This window comes from Triturus cristatus, chromosome 9 (genome assembly GCF_964204655.1).
Source record: "Triturus cristatus chromosome 9, aTriCri1.1, whole genome shotgun sequence".
NCBI lineage: Eukaryota > Metazoa > Chordata > Amphibia > Caudata > Salamandridae > Triturus > Triturus cristatus.
This window is the reverse complement of record NC_140592.1, coordinates 163,564,819-163,588,126: the sequence shown is the minus strand read 5'-3', so window position 1 is coordinate 163,588,126 and position 23,308 is coordinate 163,564,819. Positions and strand designations below refer to the sequence as shown.

The 23,308-nt window shown below is 42.4% G+C and overlaps 1 protein-coding gene across 1 annotated transcript in view; it reads right to left on the bottom strand.

The window, feature by feature from the left end:
• The window catches only part of CCDC66 (coiled-coil domain containing 66), a 356,874-nt gene that overhangs the window by 253,782 nt on the left and 79,784 nt on the right, over positions 1–23,308 (bottom strand). The window contains exon 8 of the mRNA XM_085624655.1: positions 5,752–5,904. Coding sequence (XP_085480781.1) covers positions 5,752–5,904 — 153 coding nt within the window. The remainder of the gene's footprint in view (positions 1–5,751; positions 5,905–23,308) is intronic.

The window sequence follows — 23,308 nt, the reverse complement described above, 5'->3', positions numbered from 1 at the left end:
TGTAATATTTCAAAGTAAAAGGTTCTTCTCCTCCATTGTTTCGATTAGGTGTGTTTGCCTTTTCATACTTGCAGCTCCAAAAGACTGACTATATCACAGGACTGGTATAAGACAGTCGGTGATGCCAAAGCTAGGCAGGGTTTGAGAGCCTGAAAGGGGGGTGAATAAATCATGTTTCATTAGGCAGGCAATGTTGGTAGCAGGCAGCCATCGGGTAACCAGTGCTAGGAGAGTCCCAATATTGTGAGAGGCCACAGTGCTGCTAAGAGCTAGTCCGGTCGCTGCTAGATTAAAATATCTGCAAAGTGTCCTTGATTGAACCAAGCATAAATTCAAACATGACAAATTTCATAAGGCGTTTCAATCTGCAATTTTCTCTAGACCATAGTTTGATGTCTGGAAAACTTGTAATTCTGATAAATCTTATATTTTTTTCTGTCTCCCAAAAGTGCATATCAGGCTTTCCAGGATTGATTTTATCTTGATTACCAAATCACTATTACCAAATCACTATTTCCAAACATACAATCTGCTGAGATTGGCTTAATTTTTCTATCTAATCATGCCCCGTATTTTGGCTTCTTTAGATATTCCAACAGTAGATTCAAAAAGTGGGAGACTGAGATTTAATAATTATCTTTTATCTGACCCTCTTTCATACCTCAAGCAACTACTTGTTTTACCCAATTTTTTTCAGTTTAATAATTCTTCTGGTAAGTACATTACCAACAATTGGGATGCTTTTAAAGCCTCTTTTAGAGCTTTTACTATTCACTTATCTGCTAAAAGGAAACATAATTTAAATAATCAATAGTTTATCCTTTTCCAAAAAGTTAAAAACCATGAACACAAATACTCCACTTGAAAACTTGCTCTATATTGCATGATTTAATTTAAGCCAAGTCCAACCTCAACAAAACTGCTATTATTGACACGTGTATTATCCTGCTGCAAGTCAAATCCAAATTTCATGGGGGTCAGAAAAAAGTTGGCATAATGCTTGCCAACTATTCAAAGATTGAAACAGAAGGTAAAGCTATTAGGTCTATTGATCTGATAATACTGAATCCATCTCCAATGTCAGGTCTAGTTCCTTTGAAAAATGGCACAAGTCATTATACAATGAGGAAGCCCAACCTTGCGAAGCGGATGTACAGAATGTTTTTGAAGGTATTCCCAGAGTGCCCTCTTCATCTGATACATTTGTGGATCTAGAGTCTGACATTACACTTCAGGTGATATTATATGCTATTAATTCTCTATAATGGAACTGATGGTTTTTCCATTTAACTCATTTCTTCAATGTCCTGCTTTTTTGCATCCAAATTATTAGATTTTTTTTAAAATCCTTTATTTCAAATTGCAAAGCTAGTGGTTCATTTTTGGAGACTTTTATAACTATTAATCCCAAACAAGATAAAGATCATACAATTTGTACAAACTATAGTCTCTTTTCACTTATTAACTTTGATTTTAAGATCTACCAAAATCTTGACCTCTCATTTACAATCTGTTTTCCTTGTTTAATCTAATCAATCTGGTTTCATTAAAGGTATATTTCTTCTGATAATGCAAGAATACTTTTGAATATTATTTGTTAAGAAGGACAATTTAAAACTCCTCTTGCAGCACTTTCATTAGACGCTGAGAAGGCTTTTGACCATATAAACTGGCAATACATGCTAAAATGTTTCATTGGTTTGGTTTCAGTCCTATATTAATCTTCTTTATAAAATAGTTATCTTCCAACCCTGTGCCAGTGTATTCGTTAATCACGGTTTTACTCCTTTCCTTTGATTTACATCACTGCACTAGTTAGGGCTATCCCTTGTCTCAATTGCCTTTTATTTGATGCTTTGAACGCTTCCTGGAAATGATTTGCAGTAACCAGAAGATATCTGGTTTTAAATATAGTTCACAAGAAATTAAGCTTTACATTTATGCTGAGGATACTTCGATTTACATGTCTAATCCCCTGGCTTCTTTGCACCCCTTTCCACAGGAGGTTTCCTTATATACCAACATCTCTGGTTATAAACTTAACTTTACTAAGACTACAAAAAAAAGACATTGAACACTTCATGTTATCAGTATAGGTTTGTTGATTCTAACTTTGCATGGCACCCCTCGAATATCAAATACATTGATACCTGGTTTTCTTCAAAGATTATAGAACGATTAATCATAATTTTCTAATTTTAGAAATCTAAAATACAAATTTACTTTCTGCTTGGTCTCTTCAGTTATCTTGGTGAGGCAAGATTAGATACTATACAAATAACAATTGTATTTCATTCATTTTTTATACACTATCTTTATGCTGCCCTCTAAAATTCCTAAATACTATTTTAAGCAGATTGATTCTACTTATTTGAATTTTCTATGGAATAACACAACTTCTCATATTGCTCTTTCCAAGCTAATAAGACCAAAAACTGAAAGAGGTATAAGGTTCTCTGACTTCAAATGATACTATTCGTCTTTTTTAATTAGGCAATTTTATACCTTAACATGATTTTTATGATGCTGTTTTTTAATGATTGTTACTTAATTACTTTTCTTTCAAGAACATTATCTTTATGTCCAATTATTCTTAGGTTTGTAATAGATCCTTTAATTTTAAATACTGGAGAGCAAAAAGGTATTACTCAAACTTATCAATTCTGGAATGACAATAACATTAATACTTTTGACTTCCTGCAGAAACATGTCAGTAACTAAGTCCTTTTTAGCTGACTGTAATCAAATGTATTAATCTTGCCAAGATTTAATTTACAAATCCCCTATAAATTATGATTCCGGCTTACCTTTACCATTTAAATTTGGATCATATTTTGAATGGATTGCTTCCCAAAACTCAGATATATAAAACCAGGTTATCCCCTAACTCATTTTGACCCAAGATTACAATGGTATGGTACTGGTGTGGTAATATTTATGCATTCCATTTTCCATTCAGCTATCGGGCAAGATATGGTTTAAATTATTCCAAACTTCTAGAGCAGCACATATTACCCAATCACTTTTTTCATATATACGAGCTGTTATTACATCTGTACATATTTCTAATTTTGACACCTCTTCCTCCCCCTTTTGTTGATCCTGAACTAATCACACCGGCTTGTTAATTCACAAGTTATTTGATTGCATGTTAAACAATTTTGGACCTCTGTTTGGTCTAAATATTTGGAAAATGTAAATTTATTTTAAAGTAACTCTTACTTTACTATTTTCTTAAGTTCTTCAGCAGGAGAGTTTGATTAGCTCACCGACATGAGGATTTTGATAGACCTTTTAATTGCTCTTAGCTTTAAATTTATACTCCCATGTTGGAAAGACTTTTCCAAATGATTTGATTTTACTTGGTGGAAATGTGTCCATGATGAGCATAGAATACATACTGTTTCTTCTTTGGTCCTCAAAAAAAGATTAGATCTGATTTATTTTGGCTACATTTTACTACTTTTCTATCTCTGCCCTCATCTCATTCACACTCTTGCTAGCTAATAAAATTGTTATCTTTTTTCTTCCTACCCATCTAAAAAATAAGTTTATCATTTTTTTTTTTTGAACAGATTTTATTTGCTTTGCAGTGAGAACAAGCATTGCTAGCCGAGTAGTATATTTTGCGTTGCACCTCTAATAATAGTTCAAGCATAATAGCTAAGGCAATGTGTAAACAATTATCTTTAATAATACACTTACCCTACATCCACCGCGCACAGAGTCGGACTTAGTAGGAAAAATATTCAAAATGTGTCTTTGGATAGGCTGTCGAAGCAGCGGGCTGCTCTATCCGTAATGTCGCTATACGTACCCTCTGCCCCCCGAATCACAATACTGGGATATTGGTTAATCAAGGAATGGGCAGTTTCTATGGAATATTAGATGGTGAGTCTAGAGTCGGGGTCTACGGGTTCAACGCCCCCACTAATACTTCCCAGGCTTTGGTCAAATCTATGGATCCCCACCTGCCTCTAGCCTCACCGAGAATCAAATTCATCCCCACCTCTCCAATTCTCTACGCTTTACCAATAGTCTAGGTCCTCCAACTACTTTCCAATTCCAAGTAATTTCCCTCTTCGCCAATATTAAAAGCAAGATCCTGAAACCTTCTAGTGGCTTTTGTCTTTCCTGTATATGGGAATTTACTCAGGAGACAATAGGCTGTTTCACACAGGACCTCCCTGTCAATGTCTGTAACTATCATAGTGATATCTTCTCAATAAGAGGTAAGGTTCAGGTAGGACCAGAGCATATGGAAAAAGTCCCCCCCCACTTCTCTGCATTTCGGGCATTTTGTGTCTGCTATGTGGACAAACCAATTAATTCTCTCGGGTGAAGGTATGCAACTAAAGTTATCCCTGTACAATATCTTGTTTTATTAGTTTTTTACCTCTATGAATATACCTTTGTTTAATAGCTAATCTTATTGATTTGCCACATAAAAATCTTTTAAACAAAAAAGAACACATGCCATCTCCTGAGGAAAAGCATCCCCTGCGTTTGAGACACAGCCTCAGCTCCGTGCTCCTGGGAACTTGATCACTGTGAACGAACTCACACAACAGTTTTAAAATAGAAGAAAATCATTGGTGTGGGAAGGAGAGGTCCTGCTCTTGCTTTTTTTCCAAGGTGACCTCTCTAAGTGATTCTTGGAGATGGCCATGAGAGAAACAGTGTGTGTGATATCCAGATCATGAGGGCATTCTATATTGCTAAATTACGAGAGGGATAGAGAAGAAAAGAAATTAAAGCATGTAAAGGCAGAAAAATGACATCATACACTTCCTCTTCTTGGTTACTTTCTGCCTTTTCCAGTTCACCAGTGCTGGTGAACTTACAACTTCTCAAACCACAGCTTATCTTCAGCTTGTAAAGATCTCTATTCAGCAGTCAGGCCTCAGCAGGGCATGAAAGACCCAGAGGAGCAAAGAATTCAAGACAGGGACATTAAGGACAGACATGAGGGCCCCAGAGACAGCACACAAAGAGGAGAGAAACCAAGTGGATAGACCGACAACAAGGCTCCGGTGAAGCAAAAAAGCAATTGGAGGGGCCCGAAGAGCAGACACCAGGAGTCTAAGAAAGCTCAAAAGCTACCCCTAGGAACTCCTCACTTTTTTTTACAGGTACATTTTGCCAGGTCAAAGCTGCAAAGCAGAAAACATGCTGGTTAAATTCTGAAATATGCAGAATGTGGCACGAAATTTAAAAAAAATCATTATGTCATGCCTCACTTTCAGAGAGCAAACTCCGAATTAGGAACCAATTACCATAACCTGCACATTTAAAACCCCATGCTATAAGATTTCACCTAGTGCACAAATATCCTAAACGTTATTCTGGCACTCATAATGAGGGTCTAAGTAGGAACGTGACATAGCATGAAGTCAACTTAAGCAACCGCAGTCAAGTCTTTTTGCCTAAACAATGCCAGTCTCAGGAACAATCTACACCTCTCCACACAATCTGGTTAATGGTCAAACATTCAATCTTTGAAACATATAGTGCAGACAAAATCCAATACGTTGTTTGTTTTCATTATGACCAAGGAGAAATAAACAGAAAACCTTTCATAAAGGAGACACAGGTTTGTATTTTATTCAACATTACTTAAAATAATTTACATTTACACAGAAATCTGGAGACTAGACATTGTAAAATTCATAAAACTACTGGAGATTCTTAATTATTAGAGTATAAATCAGGAAAAATACATTTGAAAGGAGAGTTTGCATCTCATCTCACCCCCATGACAAAGGCAGTGCGGATAGCAGCTGGCAAATCGGGAGAGCTGAAACTTGATGGCTTTCCTACTGGACCATTTGAAACCGTGCACATGGCGTCATTATAGCTTAACAAATTGTTGGTTTCTGCATTTTTAATTGCTGTAATTTTGATCTGTAAAACAAATGCTATGCTTATTAACTGAAAAAAATCAAGTTATGCTAAGGCAATTACGCAAATAAAAAATGCTCGTTGAATTAACCAAACTGAGCTGGCATAAAAAAGCTCAGTGCAAATGACTATAGAACAAGGTTGAAAAACATGGGTTATTGAAATACATCACTTTGAAGAACAATAGGAAGGCTATGCAGTCATCAGGAGAAATATGGAAATTGGAGTATACATAAAAAATTCTTGTTGTTATGACACTTAACGTTTTGTACTTACTATTGTCAAATACACCTAGTGGAATTGCTCCAAAGCAATTAAAACATGAAAACAGGATTCTGAAATGGACTGCCGTACACATTTTTAAAACTATCTTTCAAAGATTTTGGTTCATGTGTTATACAATGATAAAAGAATATTGCAGAAGGTCAATCACTAGGTTAGTAGAAGATCACATAGAATGAGAAAATAATACTATTCCAAAAGAGGTGCAGGGATGGGAAGCAGAATTGTCTAACTATTACGAATATAATTATCAATTACACAAAAGGTGGGCCAGGAAAATATTCATCACGGTATTCATCACTGTAGAGGACAATTTTTTTTTTTTAGAACTTTCAGTAGTCTTTGTCCGTGAGGTAGCAACAAATATTTAAAATAGAGAAGGAAACCCTCAAGAGCTCAGTACCAAAAGGGAATAAATAAATGTCAACATGTAGGAAATCTGCCTTTTCTGCCTAGCCACCCCGGATTTTCTTTCTACCTTTTGCTCCACCCTATATTTTTTGCTGGCTTTAGAACTCTGTGCACTTTGTCCCTGCTAACCAGTGGCAAAGAAAGGGCCTATGCTCTCCTTTTAAATGTGATTGAAGTGGCATATCTTAAACGTGTATATTTAACTTATAGCCTAAATGTCTCTAGTATATGCTACAAGTTGTACCCCGGGCCTTGAAGTTAAATGTTAATAGTGGACTGCAACACCTATTGTGCCATCCACTACAATGTAGTCTCTCTGTAGCAGTGTAAAAACAGTAATTCCACTTGTCAAAATAAACGTTTAACAGAATGAAACCACCCTTTTAAATATAAACAAGTTGCCACTATGTAGGCTTTGTAGCCCACAAGGCAGACAGCACAGTATTTAAAAGTAAGACATGTAGAAATCAGTGGCGGCTGGTGAAGTTTGAGAGACGTGGGGCTAGCATGCGCGGGGGGTGCTCTTTAAAGTGATGCAGCATTTTTTAGGAGGCAGGTTGCCATTCCCAGTGCATGTTTTATTTTAAAAGGGGGCATGTGGGCTCAGTTTTCCTGTTAGCATTAGGGCAGTAGGCCACTCAAAACGAGAACCTACATGCGGCAGTTCATTTTTTCATAAAAGAGCAGCGGGCCTAATAACTCAATCCACCACTAGAAACTAGAGGAAATGCTCCAGAATCCTCAGAGCACAAGAGTAATCCCATAACCGACAAATGTACAACAATATTAAGCACTAAACTACTACCTTTACTGTGGGTAACATGATACTCTGCAACCCCAGCGCTTTAACAACTCGTAAGGGGTACTAAAAGCTATATAAATGCAATTACAGTACAACTACTTTTCGTTATTAAGTGCTCTTAGCATGATGTGGTGATTCCACTCATTCACGGCAGAAGCAGGAAACATCCTCAATTATCAGAATTATCGAGAGCGATATTAGCGTATGTGGTATTACCACCAATATATTACAACATGGCAGCTGTAACTCCACCAGGAATAGTTCCACCAACAATAATCCTGCCAAGAGAAGCTTTACAGCACCCATTACATATCAGCAATTTTGATCTCACTGCCAATCTGTAACTCAGGCCCTATTTCTTGCATGCACTCCGACTACTTTTATTAGAATTAAATGACCTTTCTGTGTTGCAACCAATTATGACTCTCTGCAGCCATATTCACTGTGTAGAGGGATGTTTCAGAGATACTCACATGTCATGATATAAAATGGATGCATGCACGCAGATTCCAAGACAGGCAGGAAAGAAATGACATTTGTGAAAATCATGCAACATTACATTTCGTCATGTCATGCATGCCCAATGTAGCATTCCTATGATCCTTAATATATTTACTACAAGCCAATACTGCTTTAATAAATATGCAAACATGACAACATTGTTGCTGACTTTTAACTTGCATTAATAAAGTGGGGTCAAACAATGGATGCTCAGGTTCTGTAAAAGGACCAATAGCCCCAAACTACAAAAAAATAACCATTGGTGTCTTATGTGCTGTCTTGAACCGTGAACAATTTGATGAATGTAATGCAGTTAAAGAAGTGCTTCATCTACCATTATGAATTTTACAGGTGTTGCAAAGATCTGAGTATTCACTCATACTCACTCACGGATTAATTTCATTCTTTATGATTCAAGCTACTGCCTTCTTAAAAGAAGTCAATGATTAAAGTCCCTACAGGTAGTATGGCACTAACAAAATGTATAACAGAAATATAGTGTCCTAAATACCATTTATAAAAGTATGTCCCATTGGAGGTGCTAATAAGAAATCTACACTTTACTAGATTATATTTTTGTATATTATAAAATATAACATGACAGACATTCTACTGACACGTACACATCTGGGTGCCATCAGCTTTTGGCTCAACCGTTTGTTACAGATCTCTATATAGCGCGAACTTGACCCGAGGATTTTGGGTATCAGAGCGCTTTACATTACCACCTGTTGCGTTACACAAGGACACATTGATTTTTGGTAGGAAACCTGGCCTCCCCATTGAATGCACCCTGCCCTCGGAGCCATCTCAGTGGCTTGTTAGCTGCAGGGACGAAGTCAGGTCCCTGGTACCAGCTGTTGAAAGCAGAAGACAAATACAGCTCATTAAGGTCCCGCCAAGGCCGGACTAACAAAATCTGAGTTTTTGCCAATTATCTCCAACAGAGAACAGAGTCAGACTGAAGGAGTCCCTCACCTGATTACGGACAACTGGGCCCTCTTTGTCCACCTCAGCACAGGTGTTTGACTGTTTTTCTCCTGCCACCGCTCGAACTAGAAGTGTGCTAATTTGAAAAGTGGCTGCAACGTCCCTGGCAGCTCTCGTTAACGCGGGTAGAAGAATACTCAGGATTTTTCCAGCTGCAGTCGGACTTCTTACTCAGCACTCAGGATCACGGTGTCTGGGGCCTGAGGAGACCCAGGGAAGGGCCTTGGATGGGTAGAAAGAGGCGGATGTGAGAGGGGGGAGGTAGGCCATTGAAAGAGAGGTGCGCCTTCATAAGCGTGTGGCCAGAGCCTCCCACTGAAACACCGGAGCTGCAAATAAATGATGGCGGCCATTCACACGGTCCTGTAATAGCAACGCGGGAAGCAGACACCTCGAGTCTGCGCAGTGTGTCTTAAAAAGTCCTTATGACAAACTGCGCAGACTCGGCTTCCCACCTGCTGCCTCTACCACTCCTTTTCCCAGCTTATCAGAGGGCAGGACCCACCTCCCTGTGACGTGTTCAGAAAGGGTGGGGTGCCGTCCTCTCCACTCCCTGACTGACATGCAGCCCCTGGCGCTACAGGGCTTGAGCCTGAAGCGCCCGGGGCAAACTTTAGCCAAACGTCATTAGTGGGTGGAGACTGGTCCTCGAGGCTATGTCTTTGCCGAACTGATGACCTCACAGGCCTCAGGGCAGTGAGCTTGTCAGCCCGGCAAAGTAGACTCAGGGCCAAAACGAAAGGCATAGGCTTCGCTGCCAGGGTCACGTGACATGACACTCGTGATCACTTATCATTGCAGCTACAACAGCCCTGAGCCTGGTCCCAAGCAATTAGAGGTCTGCGTAATTAAAATTTTTTCTTTTACTGTTTATTAAAAGAATTTAGTTGTACTTTTGTAATAGCTGACCCAGGGGCTGAAAATAAAGGGGGCGGAGCCCCGACGCCCGCACGCAGAAACCGCCACTGGTAGAAATATAATGTCAACATGTCCTTACAGTGGGGGCGTAACAAAATGTTGGCCGGGGCAGAAACTTGGAACTGAGCTCCGCACCAGGCCTGTGAAGTATTCTGTAAATTACCCTTGAATATGACCGACCTCGTGCTCCAGTGGCAACCCGAACACTGCACACAGCCCTGCAGGGCCGCCAGTCGCATCACCTCACCAAAGTGAGATGCTGGATTGGGTTCCTGTGTCCTGGGCGCCTCAACCCTAAAGGTAGACTCAGCCAGAGGCCCCGGACACTGGGGGTCACACGCCTGAAGACTGAGGTGTGTCTTGCGGCCTGCTGGGAGAACCAGATACCCAGACAAGGTAGAGTGTGGACCATGTGTGCTGCTGAGTCCCATGACGGGACCACCGGGACCGGGTTGACAAGAGGTGCGGGACGTGGCCTACTACGTGTGGGATGAGTCCTAGGCTTGGGCTTTCCGATGGTGATGAGGGACCCTGCATTTGTCGGACAGCACTTGTCCTGGTGCCGTGGTGAGCTATGCCGTGTGGCCCAGTGTTGCGTGTGCGCCTGTTTCAGGCTGTGTGGCTGGTTGACCCTCCCCTGCCTTTATCTGATACGCTCTGCGTGGTGTTTGCCCAGGAGGCAGATCCTGGTGTTCCGATTGTGCCGTCCTCCAATACCAGGGATTGGGCCCAAAAGAAAGCCCTCCTGCTGTGACTGAGGAAGGACCATGCTGCGGCCTGGGATGGTTCTTCTGCAGATGCAGGCCTGCTGCCAGTGGACCCCGGGGCAGTATTACATGATTGTTTGTGGATTCTCTGTTTGAGAATGGTGGGACGCTGTGGGCATGAATGGAAGGCGGTCCTCTAGGGGGACTTGCACCAACTACAACAGCCCCTTGTCATTTGGTAATTGATATAGTTAGTGCCATATATTTGCAGTGGCGGTCTTCAACGGGAGTGTCACTGCTGTGGAACTCGGCTATCCATATCATCATATTGTGGACAGGTGCGCATCAGTTGTTGATTTGCCTATAGTGATACAGTCCCGGATGGGACACAGACCGTGACAACCTGCACAAGCCCCCTGGTGGAAGGTGTTTTTTTTTTTTTTTCACAACAAAATCACATTGTTCTTTTTTGGGGTCCAATTGCTCTCTGCCCATCCTGGAGTGCTAGTCAGGTAAATTCGACACCCTACCACTATTGCATTAGTGAAGGCACCTGATGCACTGAGGCGAGAACAAATCTGTCATCATACCGTTCATAAGATGGTGAAGAAGAAGGCAGACAAGGGCCCCGCGGCAGCCGGTGATGCTCAGGGGAGAGAGGAACGTACAAACGCCACACCTGTGGATATGCCGCTGTCAGCCACATTATCCGACATTCCCGCCGATTTGATGAACTGCCGTCCTAGATATTAAATCTACACCTGAACCCAAGGACATAGGTCTTCTGCGGGAGGATCAAAAAAACTGAAGGACAGATTAGAGAGCACAGAATCCACGCTGGCTGCAAGGCATCCTACGGTGACTGACTCAGGAAAGCACCTACGGGCCATGCAGGAGATAAGTATTTATGAGGGAGAGTGGTAGATCAATAAAGGATATTGTGCGGATCAAGGGTCTCCCAGAACAGGCAGCGGGCCCAAAATTGGTAGCTGTATCTTGAGGATTGGTTTGTGAATACGATCTTTCAAGGTAAACAATCCACTTTCTTTTCTTTTGAGAGGGCCCACAGGGTGCATGGGAGACATCCCCCGTCCGCGTGCCCCTCCGAGGCTGGTGGTCACCCGCCTCTTTAATTATATGGACCGAGACCACATACTACAGGTGGCGCAACCCAGGGGCCCCTAGACCGTCGAAAGCACCCAAGTACACATTTATCCCGATTACACCCAGGAAGTTCAACAACGCAGATCCTCATTCAGGGAAGCAAAGAGGTGAATCAGTGAACACATCGTTAAATATGCCTTACAGTTCCCTGCTACTCTTCGGCTAGTGCGTGAAGGCACAACTTCTTTTTGTGCGACACCTGAAGACGCCTGGTCCTGGCTAGAGCATAGAGGTCTTGCATCTTCATCAGGAGTTACAACTGATCCTCCTTCTATCTGAAAAACGCAAAGACAATGGAAGTCACGTAATAGACATTATCCACAGGGCCCCACTAAAGAAAAGGCCACTAAGGAGAGAGCCCAGACGGTGGAAGTCGTGTAGAGTAATGCGGCAGTCCCCTCGCCCCCAACCTCAGGCTCGGAGACAGAGAACCGGCAAAATGATTCACTGGAGGGGACTGTGTCACAGGTTGCTGCACTGCTGGGGGATGGCCCGACTGTAACCCCTCAGATGGCAGAAGACTTACTATGAATTGTGCCTCTAAGGTTTGATGGGATTATACATGAATGAGTTTCTGCGGTAGTTGTGGGATTTGAATATAATAATTACGCTGACTAGAGTGCGGAGGGTTGAGGTCATTTTAAAACAGGCCTGTCGCAGTTGTAGTGTGCTGCCCCCACGTTTATACAGTACCACTGGTAAAGACTGATATTTAGGGTTGTTCGTATTGCATTACAGTGCCAAAGGCTGGCAACCCGTCGGTGTACCGGCCTGGGAGTGAGAGCTGGGAATTGTTTATGTTATTTTGAGGTTATTCACAGAGTGGATTTTTCAGTTATTTTTGTGGAAAATGTGACGTACTGCATGTGGTGGGGGCTGAAGGGGGAAATGTGTGGTGGGGCGGTGATGTTGGATGTACCCTCACACACAACATAATGGCTCTCAATATTAATGCAGTGGGCTCCTTGCTTTGACTATTGACTTGAAATATACATGACATGGCAGGTTACGCCACGCTTTATCGTGTCTACTAGTATCTCCGGAGACGTAAGATTCAGATTGCACTCATTTAGGAGATGCACCTAACATCAGCAATACTGGATTTTATGTGCAGGAGTTGGAGGGTGGGTGCGGATAGGGAGCACATATTCCAGATATCACAGGGGAGCATTAATCTGGGTGGCACCTGGGGTACTTCTAGAAGTTTTACACACTCAAATTGACCTGGTGTCCATTACGCTGTGCTTGTAGGTTTATTGGATAGTCTATCACTCTCAGTACTATCACTCTATGCACATAATGCTAATCAAGCTCCCTTTTTGCAATCCTTCACCTGGCACTGCTGCGTAATCCACTAGCACCAACTTACTTGGGGAGGGGATTTCAACTGCATGCTGGACAAACGATGACTGCTCCCACCCCCCAAAACAGGAGCACTGTTGATATCACTCTCGCAACACTTGCAGAGATGGGCCACTAATATCCAGGTAGGCTACGGAATTCTCACATAACTCGGGCTACATTATCTGCACAGCAGGATTGATCTTATTTATTGCTCACCTTGCAGGAACACCTTCTTGAACTTACACAGGCTCTTTATGTTAATAGATTGGGCATGTGAGATGGATGCGCACCGTTGGGTCGCATCCCTCAATATTGAGAAGGCTTTTTACACCATGGGATGGGGCTACCTAATGGTAAAGTTTAATTAATTAAGTATTGGTCCAACTTTTCTTGAATGGATCTCATTATTACACAATTCACCAATGGCTTGCGTAACAAGCATTGGCATAGCCAATAGGTCTCACATTTGGGAGCTTCTATGCCTTTAGCCGTGCAGCACATTATCCTGGGTGCTGTGCCACCAGGAATTGAAGAGCTATATAATTACTACACACTAGGTCATGCAGTGTGATTCAGGAATACATGATTGCTTCAGGAAACATTTATGGACACCTAAAGCGGCCAGGGCTCATGCACTTTTTTTACGTGCATTAGAGCTGCATGCATCAGAATTCTTTTTCTGATTATTAGGTTTACTCATGCAGGCCAAAAATCAACCCTGTATGCCATTTGATCATGAGTAAAAAATGTGACTCGACAAATCGCAGCCTCTCCATGTGCATTAACCAGCAGAGTTATTTATGATGTAATTGCTATTATCGCCTACAAAATTTTGTGCATGCAAAGATTTGTGCAAGCAAGTTATTCTGTTTTCACCTCAGCCTGTCATGCAAAGATCCCATACCAGCTTGGCCCCAGGTGTGATGGCGCAGGACGCACTGACCTAACCTAAAGCCAGCACGGAGTAGTAAAGAGTTCTATTACCATTGTGCTGAAACGTTTTAGACTAGTTTTCAAATCCAGTACCCAAGAATTTGAGGTAACTAATTTCGCTTTTGGTTTCTAACTTCTTTGTTGTTTTCCACTAAAACACACCAAAATGTGTCGAGATAATCTGTCATACTTTGGCAATACTACTACCTACTGATTACAATGCATTTCCGTTATGCCAGACTGCACTGAACCAGTAGGAAGGATCAGAATGAAAGTGAAAGCTTAGCAGTCATTTTATCTTCCTACTACAAGTGGCCAACCCTCTCATCAAAAGACAGACTGACGACTGCAGCACAACAGGAAATAGTAGGACATCATACAGAATACAATAGGTATTTAGAAAATGAGCAAAGGAAAGCGACCTGGAGAAAGGCAAAGTGGGACAGGACATAAAAGTGGCCCTTTTTAAAAAAAAAAACAAAGCCTGCAATAGTTTTGGGGTGACATCACAAACTAAAGTAAAGCTGCGACAGCGGCTGTCAGGAGGCGGAGCATGTGCTAGTGTTCCAGCCAAAAACACATGTTATAAGAGAGTGCACCGCAGGTATGAAATGGTCTGAAGCAAAACAACCCATGTAAGAGGGTCAGTCGGCATGGGTGGGACCAACACACCCAAAGGAGGGACAAATGGCACCATTCACCACACAAAAGAAAAGTAGTTGGAAAGGCACAGGAAGGAACCAATTAAAAGTGGTGGGTGTGGCCAAACCCCTCCTACGGAATACAGCATGCCGTGCAGAGCAGCACATGCGCGCTGACTCTAGGCTCGACCTAAAAACAGGAACTACTTTTCCATTCAGATATGGGGCAAGATATGGTTTAAATTATTCCAAACTTCTAGAGCAGCAAATATTACCGAATCACTTTTCCATATATACAAGAGCTGTTATTACACCTGTGCATACTTCTAAAATGGACAATTCTTCCTCCCCCTTTTGATGATCCTGAACTAACACACTGGCTTGTTAATTCACAAGTTATTTGATTGTCAGAGTGGGGCACCTGACAGGGCTGCCCCCCTCACAGATTATGTTTGCATTGGCAATGGAACCGTTGGCTTGTGCACTCAGACAGCACACCACAAGTTGGGGGATAAAAGTTAACAATCATTGGCACATATTATCCATGTATACTGACCATGCATTGGTCTATCTACGCAGTGATACTCTCAGATCTCATGGTCCTACCGGATGAATTTGGCAATGCATCAGGTTTGAAAGTGAATTGAGATAATTCCCAGTTATTTCAAATGACGTTACTTTCTTCTGATCAATGAGGGGCACTACATGTTACTCCACTCCCTTGGTTCTGTGACTCTTTTAAATATCTGGGGATCTGGGTATGTCACTCAATGAAGGATTTGCTGGATGGTAATTTGGGCAGGGCAGTGACCAACGACAGGTCCTCGTTACCATTCTGGACTTGGCTGCCGCTTTCTCCTAAGGGCCGAATAGCTATTTCAAAGATGTTGGTGCTACCCAGATTGTTATATTTTTTCGCTGCTCTCCCTATTTTAATTCCTATGGCATTTTTTCATGACTTAATGTCGTGTTTAACTGCCTTAATATGGGGTAATGGCAGCGAGTGTCTCTTAAAAAATTATCTCCTATCCTAGCGGAGGGAGTTTTCGGTGAACCAAATTATGAATATTATTATGCGGCCAAACAATTACAAAGGCCTACGCGCTGGTTGGCAGGCCAAAATACAATGGAGCTGGGGCGCTGGTCAGCTGGGATGCATCCGTCTAAGGTGTTAGAATGTTTTTTGGGTTCCTAGAGACTGATTCCAAAGAAAGTCGGGAACACCCTTATGTTCATGGCCTGATCTTGCTGGAATAATTATCTGGTTAAGAAGTGGCTGCATCTGCCTTCCGTCCCTGAACTACCGCTATGCGTGATGAGAGGTTGCATAGACTTAGGCTCCAGACCAAACGCGACTGCCTGGACATCTGCGGGCCTTACGATATGGGGAGACCTTTTCTAAGATGAAATTATTTGAACATTTGAGAATCTAGTGGACAGGCTTTTTTCTTCTTTATGCCTCACTCATCCGACATTTACATGTGGTCTGGCACAAACTCACGATGAACCGGATACCTCCAGACTCCTCCAAACCATACTTACACACGGGACAGGGCGCTGTGCAATCACACGGTTATAAAATTCTATATGTGGAGGGCAGTTACCCTTGCTGCTCTACGAGCATCCTGGGATGAGGCACTAAAAACTATGCTCACTGATGAGCAGTGGGACCAGTGTCTGGGGCTGCCAAAATGCATCTCCTTGAATGCTAGGCTTAAATACACCCAACTTAATTACTTTCATCATACACACAGACTCGTATGTATGTACCAGGGAATTCCAGACTCTTGGCTGTGCTGTCACGACACTGAGGTAAATTTCATTTACATGGTTATGGTCATGCTCACAACTGACTTACTGGGCAAAGATAGCTAAGATGCTCTCTGAAGCTGTGGGCTATATAGTACATATAGACAGTTTACACTATCTTTTGGGGACTCTAACTTTAACTCCAGTACAACAGCACATACTGCCACTAATAAATTCATAGACCTAGCATTGGTGGTGGCCAAGAGTAGGATAGCAATGACATGGAAATCAGCGGCACCACTGTCCATCAACTTGTGGCTTTGTGACTACGCACTGGTATTCTAGTGGAAAAGGAGGGGTTACGTGGCGCTGTCCCGGGTCACTTGGCCACAGCTAACCCCCCCACATTGGCAAAGATACTCAGAGGTAGTAGAGGCCAGACAAGGAGGTTCTCACTCGTGACTATGTATTGGATACTGGTGGCACGTGCAGGTCAGAAAGGTGCAAACACTGAGCCCGCAGGGCATGTGAATTGAGGCGTGACTTCTCTCCCTTCCACGTTTTAATTGTTGTGGGTTCATGTTCGCAAATTATTACACACAGTACCTGCCCTGGATACTGCAAATATGTGTATACCCGTAAACTGCCATGCAATATAAAATTTCTATATAATGTCAACTGTGATACTCCTATAGTGGACAAAAGTCATGCATTGGGATGATCTTGTAAACATCGAATGTCTGTACTGAATGCTATTAATCTTATTGATGGCGAATTATTGATAAAGACATATTCCCCCCCAAAAAAAACACATGTCCTTACAGTGACGATCCCCTAAAAGCTGTTTTCATTGCAGCAGGCCTAGCTGTCCTATGTAGAAAACTAGAGAGCAGATTAAAGTACTAAAACTGTATTTCGGGAATGGGACCAGCAAGAAAAATAATTACAAAAATATTTTAAAAAGTTAGTAAAACTCCAATTCAACTGCAGAGTTGGGTTTTAATAAATATTAAGGGACCGTATTTTTTTTAAAGAGATCCTTGAATAGGTATGAAATGCCTCCCAGGAGCAAACAAAAGGCTGATCTGAATGGGGAGAGTGGACTCCTCTGAACTCCACAGAAATGCAGGGTGGGGATGTGGGCATCCTTTTTGACACTACAGTATCAACATCTTTGACAGGACTTTAAAGTTCAAATATATCATTCAGGGTGCACTTGAAAGGGAGAGTAAAGGTTCCCAAGACCATTCTGTTGCATCCCTTTTCTGGTTGCTCAAGGCCCTTGCTTTTGTCCTAAAAGACTTTGGTCTCTTGATTTGTTATGAGTACAGTATCTGCAGCTATCTATCTATCTATCTATCTATCTATCTATCTATCTAACAACTGAACCCCCCCCCCCCCTAGTTTAGTGTGGTCAAAGACTTGCGTCATTTTGAAAATACCCCAAAACAATCAATTTTGGTCTTGTTTGCAGTAAGGCAAAAAATAATTACTGAAAAATTGGGTAGAGTTGGCCCCGAGAACTTTTACCTCATTAGTTAGAGAGTGGCCAGGAGTCACGCCACCCAATAGCTTATGTCAGGCATAAATGAGGTAGAGCACCCATGTCAGAACATTTTCTGAGCCTGTGGAATACCAGAAGAGGATTGGACTTGCGGTCTGTGACCTGCTCCCTCATGGTCCAAGGACAAAGTGGTGGACTTCAAGGGTCAGCTGGCTAACTTCCTGTCTGGCTACAGGTAGACAACAAGCTGCCAGAGGCATTTTCCTAGAAGTACCCAGCTGACCAGGAGCAATTAGAGCTCAACTGGACCCTGCTGTTGACCTGTCATTAAATGTCTGTCCTGGAGGAGAGGGGGGGCTTTACAAGTGTACTCCTGTGGTGGATTGGAACTTAAAAGACTAAGTGCCCGATTTAGAGCCCACCAGATGGGTTACTCTGCCACGAATGGGATGGATATCTTGTTTGCTATATTACCAGTGGATTATATTCAATAGCAGTTGTAATACAGCTCTACACTAGAAGGCAAAATATTTGACCAGGACAAACCTGCTTGGTGTAGATAGACACCGTGCTCCATTGTGGCCAGTCAAAAATTACACCTAGTTTCCGATCAACTGAGACCATGGACAATTATCTGAGCTCTGTGCTTTTTAGTGCTCTTGTCCCTTAAATCTTTAAAAATTCACATCTCTGGTTCCCCTTATTGGATTTTTGGCATTTTGGGGTTATTGTGTTTATTATGGGCTACGATATGTTTCTAATTAGGTGTGCATATTTTATATTTGGCAATTTGACTTTATTACCATTTTGGTACTACATAAATACCTTACACATTGCCCCAGGTTAAGCCGGTCTGCTCTGTGTCATACCTACAAGAAAGGTGAAGTCAGGTTAATGTAGTGACTTTGATGGTTCACCCTGACATGGGTTTTGATTATTCCTAGTGCTAGATAGTCACCCACCCCAAATATTAATCCAATTTCTTACAGGTGAATTTGGAATTATTTTACTTGATCCACTAAAATGTTCCATATGATAAGAAAAGCAACAGAAGAACGCCAGGTTTCAGTGGATATGAAAGAAAGGCTTATCCGCCAGGTAGAAAAGGGATTTGTATTAGCATCTCAAAAAATAATTGAGGAGAAATCCACAGCATTATAGATTTACTTCTAGAAGCCGAAATTACAGAAAAAGGCAGCTATAAAGAGAGATACTGAAAGGTCCACTCAATAACCATCTATGAGGATAGAAAGTTTTAAGTATCTAAAATCTGGTGGCAAGATTGGGGGATGGTGTATATGTAAGGCACATATACATACCTTAGGGAAGTGACCCAATAGTTGTAGAAGAAAGAATCATAGGAAGATTTGAAGGGAATATCTGAAGTACAGTGTTCAGCACTACTAGGAAAAGTCCTCACACAAACCGTGTTAAGTGGTGGAAGTGCAACTAATATCAGAAGTAAAAATTCTAGATAGACAAAGTGACAGTCTTCGAATTAGCCACTATTTTCACAGTAGTATGTATTAATGTAGGCAAGGAAAGAAATGGCATAGATAATCCTGGCAGTCATTGGGTGTAGTCAACAGTGAACATGAAAAGTATTCGGCCAACGGCATTTGAAAATGATGTATGCATTACCCTTGACTGCCCCTGACTTCCCTGCCACGAACCGACCCGTCTCCGGGAAAAATAAAGGAAACTAAGTGGGACACGGCCGCATCTACACACAGCAGGAATCCTTGACGACGCACTGCACCCAGAATTTAAAGAGGTACTGGAATTACCATAGTTGAAAGTGCGAGATGGCATAGGCTGAACTTGAACAGCTACGACGGCGCACAACAGAGAGGTAGAGGGGTGACACGACGGATTGCCCGACACAGTTTCCATGCAAGCGAGAAAATCTGCTGCGCAAAAATCTGGTACCACCGGTTTGATGGCCTAGGATAGCGCAACTGTCTGTAAAGAGTATAACACCACAATCAAAGGAGACGCACACAAGCTGCTGAAGTTTATGAACTAACTACATCCAGCACCTGACCAGAACATTTTCCCCGTTGAAGTGTCTGGCAAAGGTCAAAACACAACCGGAACTATGGGCAAGACGGACAGAACTCAGCCGAAACTTTGACCAGACAAAAAAACAACCAGATCAAGGAGTAGATAAGCTACCGCCGACGCAGACGGTGACAGGTGCTACAGGAGGGGTCACAAATGATGATGTACAGGCCATGTTCACCACGATTCAAGCAGCCTTAACAAATATTGATGGCAAAATAGACTCTGACGACTTGATATGGCTGAGCGCCGAATCTCCGAAGTTGAAGACACACAGGTGCAGACGGTTGCGAAGCAGGGAAAAATGGATAAACATTTGGCGGCCTTACCAGCAAAAACAGAAGATTTGGAAGCAAGGTCCCGAAGAAGTAATATCCGCCTGGGAATATACACTGGGCCAATGGAACAATATGTTGAGCAACTGCTCAGCTCAATGCTGGGTCGGGAGACGTTCTCCGAAATATTAATTGTCGAGAGAGCGCAAGACTGATCATAGCAAGGATACTAAATTACAGAGACCGAGATGCAGCACTTTGGAAAGCTAGAGAATTGGGGAATTTGAACCACGAAGGCATGGATATCTCCCTGTATCCCGATTTTACAGTGTCTGTCCAGGAAGCAAGGAAAAAGTTTGGCCTAGCAAAACAAAAACTTAGAGATCTAAATATACCATACGCCATGCTCTACCCTGCCAGACTTAGGATCACAGAAGAAGGGAAATCAAAGATCTACAATGAACCCCAAGATGTGCTGAAGTTTCTCAAACAGAAAGGTCAACAAAGCTTGCGAAGGAAGTCTCCAAGAGGGGATCCGGAAGAACGATCTTCTACGTCAGACGTTGAATACCCACGAACGGCATGGATTAGCAGTCGCCCCCCTAATAGAACGCAGATTGCGAACTGACTTTGCATAGTCCAGTGGGTAAAACTAAGAGGTGAAAGTTGCTGCGCAATAACAGGGTGTATCCAGCTCTGACAACATTTGCAGTCCCAGGACAGCAACTGATGTGTGAGGAACTGAGCGCTACTTTCTGGACAATGGAGAAGGAGCGCCCATCAATTAGAGCCTGGCAACTGGACACACACGCTGTGCGACAACAGATAAGTTGGGAGTTGCACTAGGGGGAACTCTGCTGAAGCACGGCTACGCAAATGAACATAACTATTTTCTCATTTTTCTTATGTCTCACCATTAGTATTGGCAAATGTCTTATTGGGGAAAATTTGCATATATGATGAGTTGTGTAGAGATTATTGGTATATATGTTGATAGGGCGTCCGCCCATGTGGAATACTCCTCAGGAAATGGGATGGCAGTTCTCGCCCCTTTGTGTGCATCACACCAGTTTATTCTTTGTTTACTTTGGCTTTTTGGAAGGGGGGGGGGGGGGGGGGGGGAGTTTCGAATATTATGGTAAACTGATTTGGGATTGGCTCCGCAGCATGGGACAGGGCGGAGTGGGAGGGGGATGGGAAGGTAAGAAAAGTCTGGTCAACATTGGGAAATTGTACGTAAAATGTTTTCAATATATTTGGAATTTGCTGAAGAGTAGGTTTCAGTATGTAGGGGGAGAAAAGTATGGCTGACTCGAATATCCGAAAACTAACGTTCATAATGTGGAATGTACGTGGACTTCAAAATCCGCAGAAAATATGTAAAGTACTAGCATACCTTGATAGACATGGTATAGATGTTGCCTGTATACAAGAAACACATCGGACATCCACAACCGAAACAAGGGTAGGCACAATATGGGTGATGTACCGCATGGCGTCCTCATACTCTACATATGCGAGAGGCGTACTACTGTTAATTAAGCGAAACACCCCATTCCAGCTTATTCGCACCATTAAAGACGACCACGGTCGATATGCTATGGTGCAAGGGAATTATGGTGGTACGGTACTGATAATAGTCACATCCTATGGTCCAAACATTGATGATCCTAATTTTTATGTGGACATATGGTTCAAACTTAGGGACCTACAAAGAACGACAGTAATATGGGCGGGGATTTCAATACATGCCTGGATCCTGCCCTCGATAGATCTACTGGGAACGAAAGGTATGGTAAAAAAGCGGCCAAAATATTAAAAGAAGGTATGGAAACATGGGGGATGACTGACATATGGCGGCCGCGACATCGTGGGTGAAAGGAGGGCACATGCACATCGACGTCACACAATACATGGTCAAGGATAGACTTTTGGTTGCTCACACAAGACGCAGGCACGTGGACAAAGACGGTTGAACACCTACCTAAGACGCTGTCAGACCTCTCACCAGTCTGTCTCATATTAGAGGTCCCTACATATATACCCAAGCAATTCACGTGGAGGATGCAGGGAAGTGTTCTTTTGGCCCAGGTGTTTTGCAGCGATCTACAACAAGCCATAAGGGATTATTTGGATTTAAACTCGGGATCAGTGGACAGCGCAGGCACGTTATGGGAAGCATTTAAAGTTACAATCAGGGGCCACTGTATTAGCAAACATACTGGGATTTACAAACAACTCTAGGGTGAACACACACAGACGCAAAATCACACTTTATAGGCGAAAATAAGGGAGAGGATGGGTGACTACCTGAAATATGCTGCAGACGAGATAAAATACAAATCACGTAGGTATACAGCACAAAATTACGGAGAAGGCGGTAGACCAGGGCGTGCCTTGTCCAGCAAAATAATACCGATGCCCACAGCGTCCTACATAACACAGATCATAGATGAAGATAACAACACACTGTACAATACCTCATCTATTTTAGATTGTTTCAAAGGCTATTATCTCCAACTCTATGGGAAAAAAACAAACGCCACCCCAACAGAAATTAACCAGTATCTACAAGATGTAGCTCTTGCATGGCTGTCGGACACACACCGGAAATTCTTATGCCATCATATAACTAAAGAGGAGATTATCGACGCGATAAATTCCTTACCAAATAAAGCCCCCAGCTGGACGGGCTCCCTGGAGAGTTCTACAAAACTTACCAAGATCTGTTGATACCACACTTAGCCGAAATGTTCGATGAAGCGTATGAAGAGGGTGGACTTCCTGCTTCGCTAAGAGAAGCACTCCTGGTTGCGCTCCCTAAGCCAGACAAGGACCTAACTAAATGCGACTCATACGTCCATTATCATTTATCAATATTGACGTAAAGATCCTGACGAAGGTTATTGCAACCAGGATACAGTTCCTGCAGGAGAAGCTAGTATTGCCTGATCAAGCTGGATTTGTACCAACTAGATCCATCACCCAAAACATACGCACCATATTTGCACTGTACCACCACTTAGACCCAGAGCTACCAGCGGCAGCTGCCTTATTGAACGCTGCGAAAGCTTTTGATTCAGTGGAATGGGTATACATGATCACAGTATTACGCAGAATGGGCT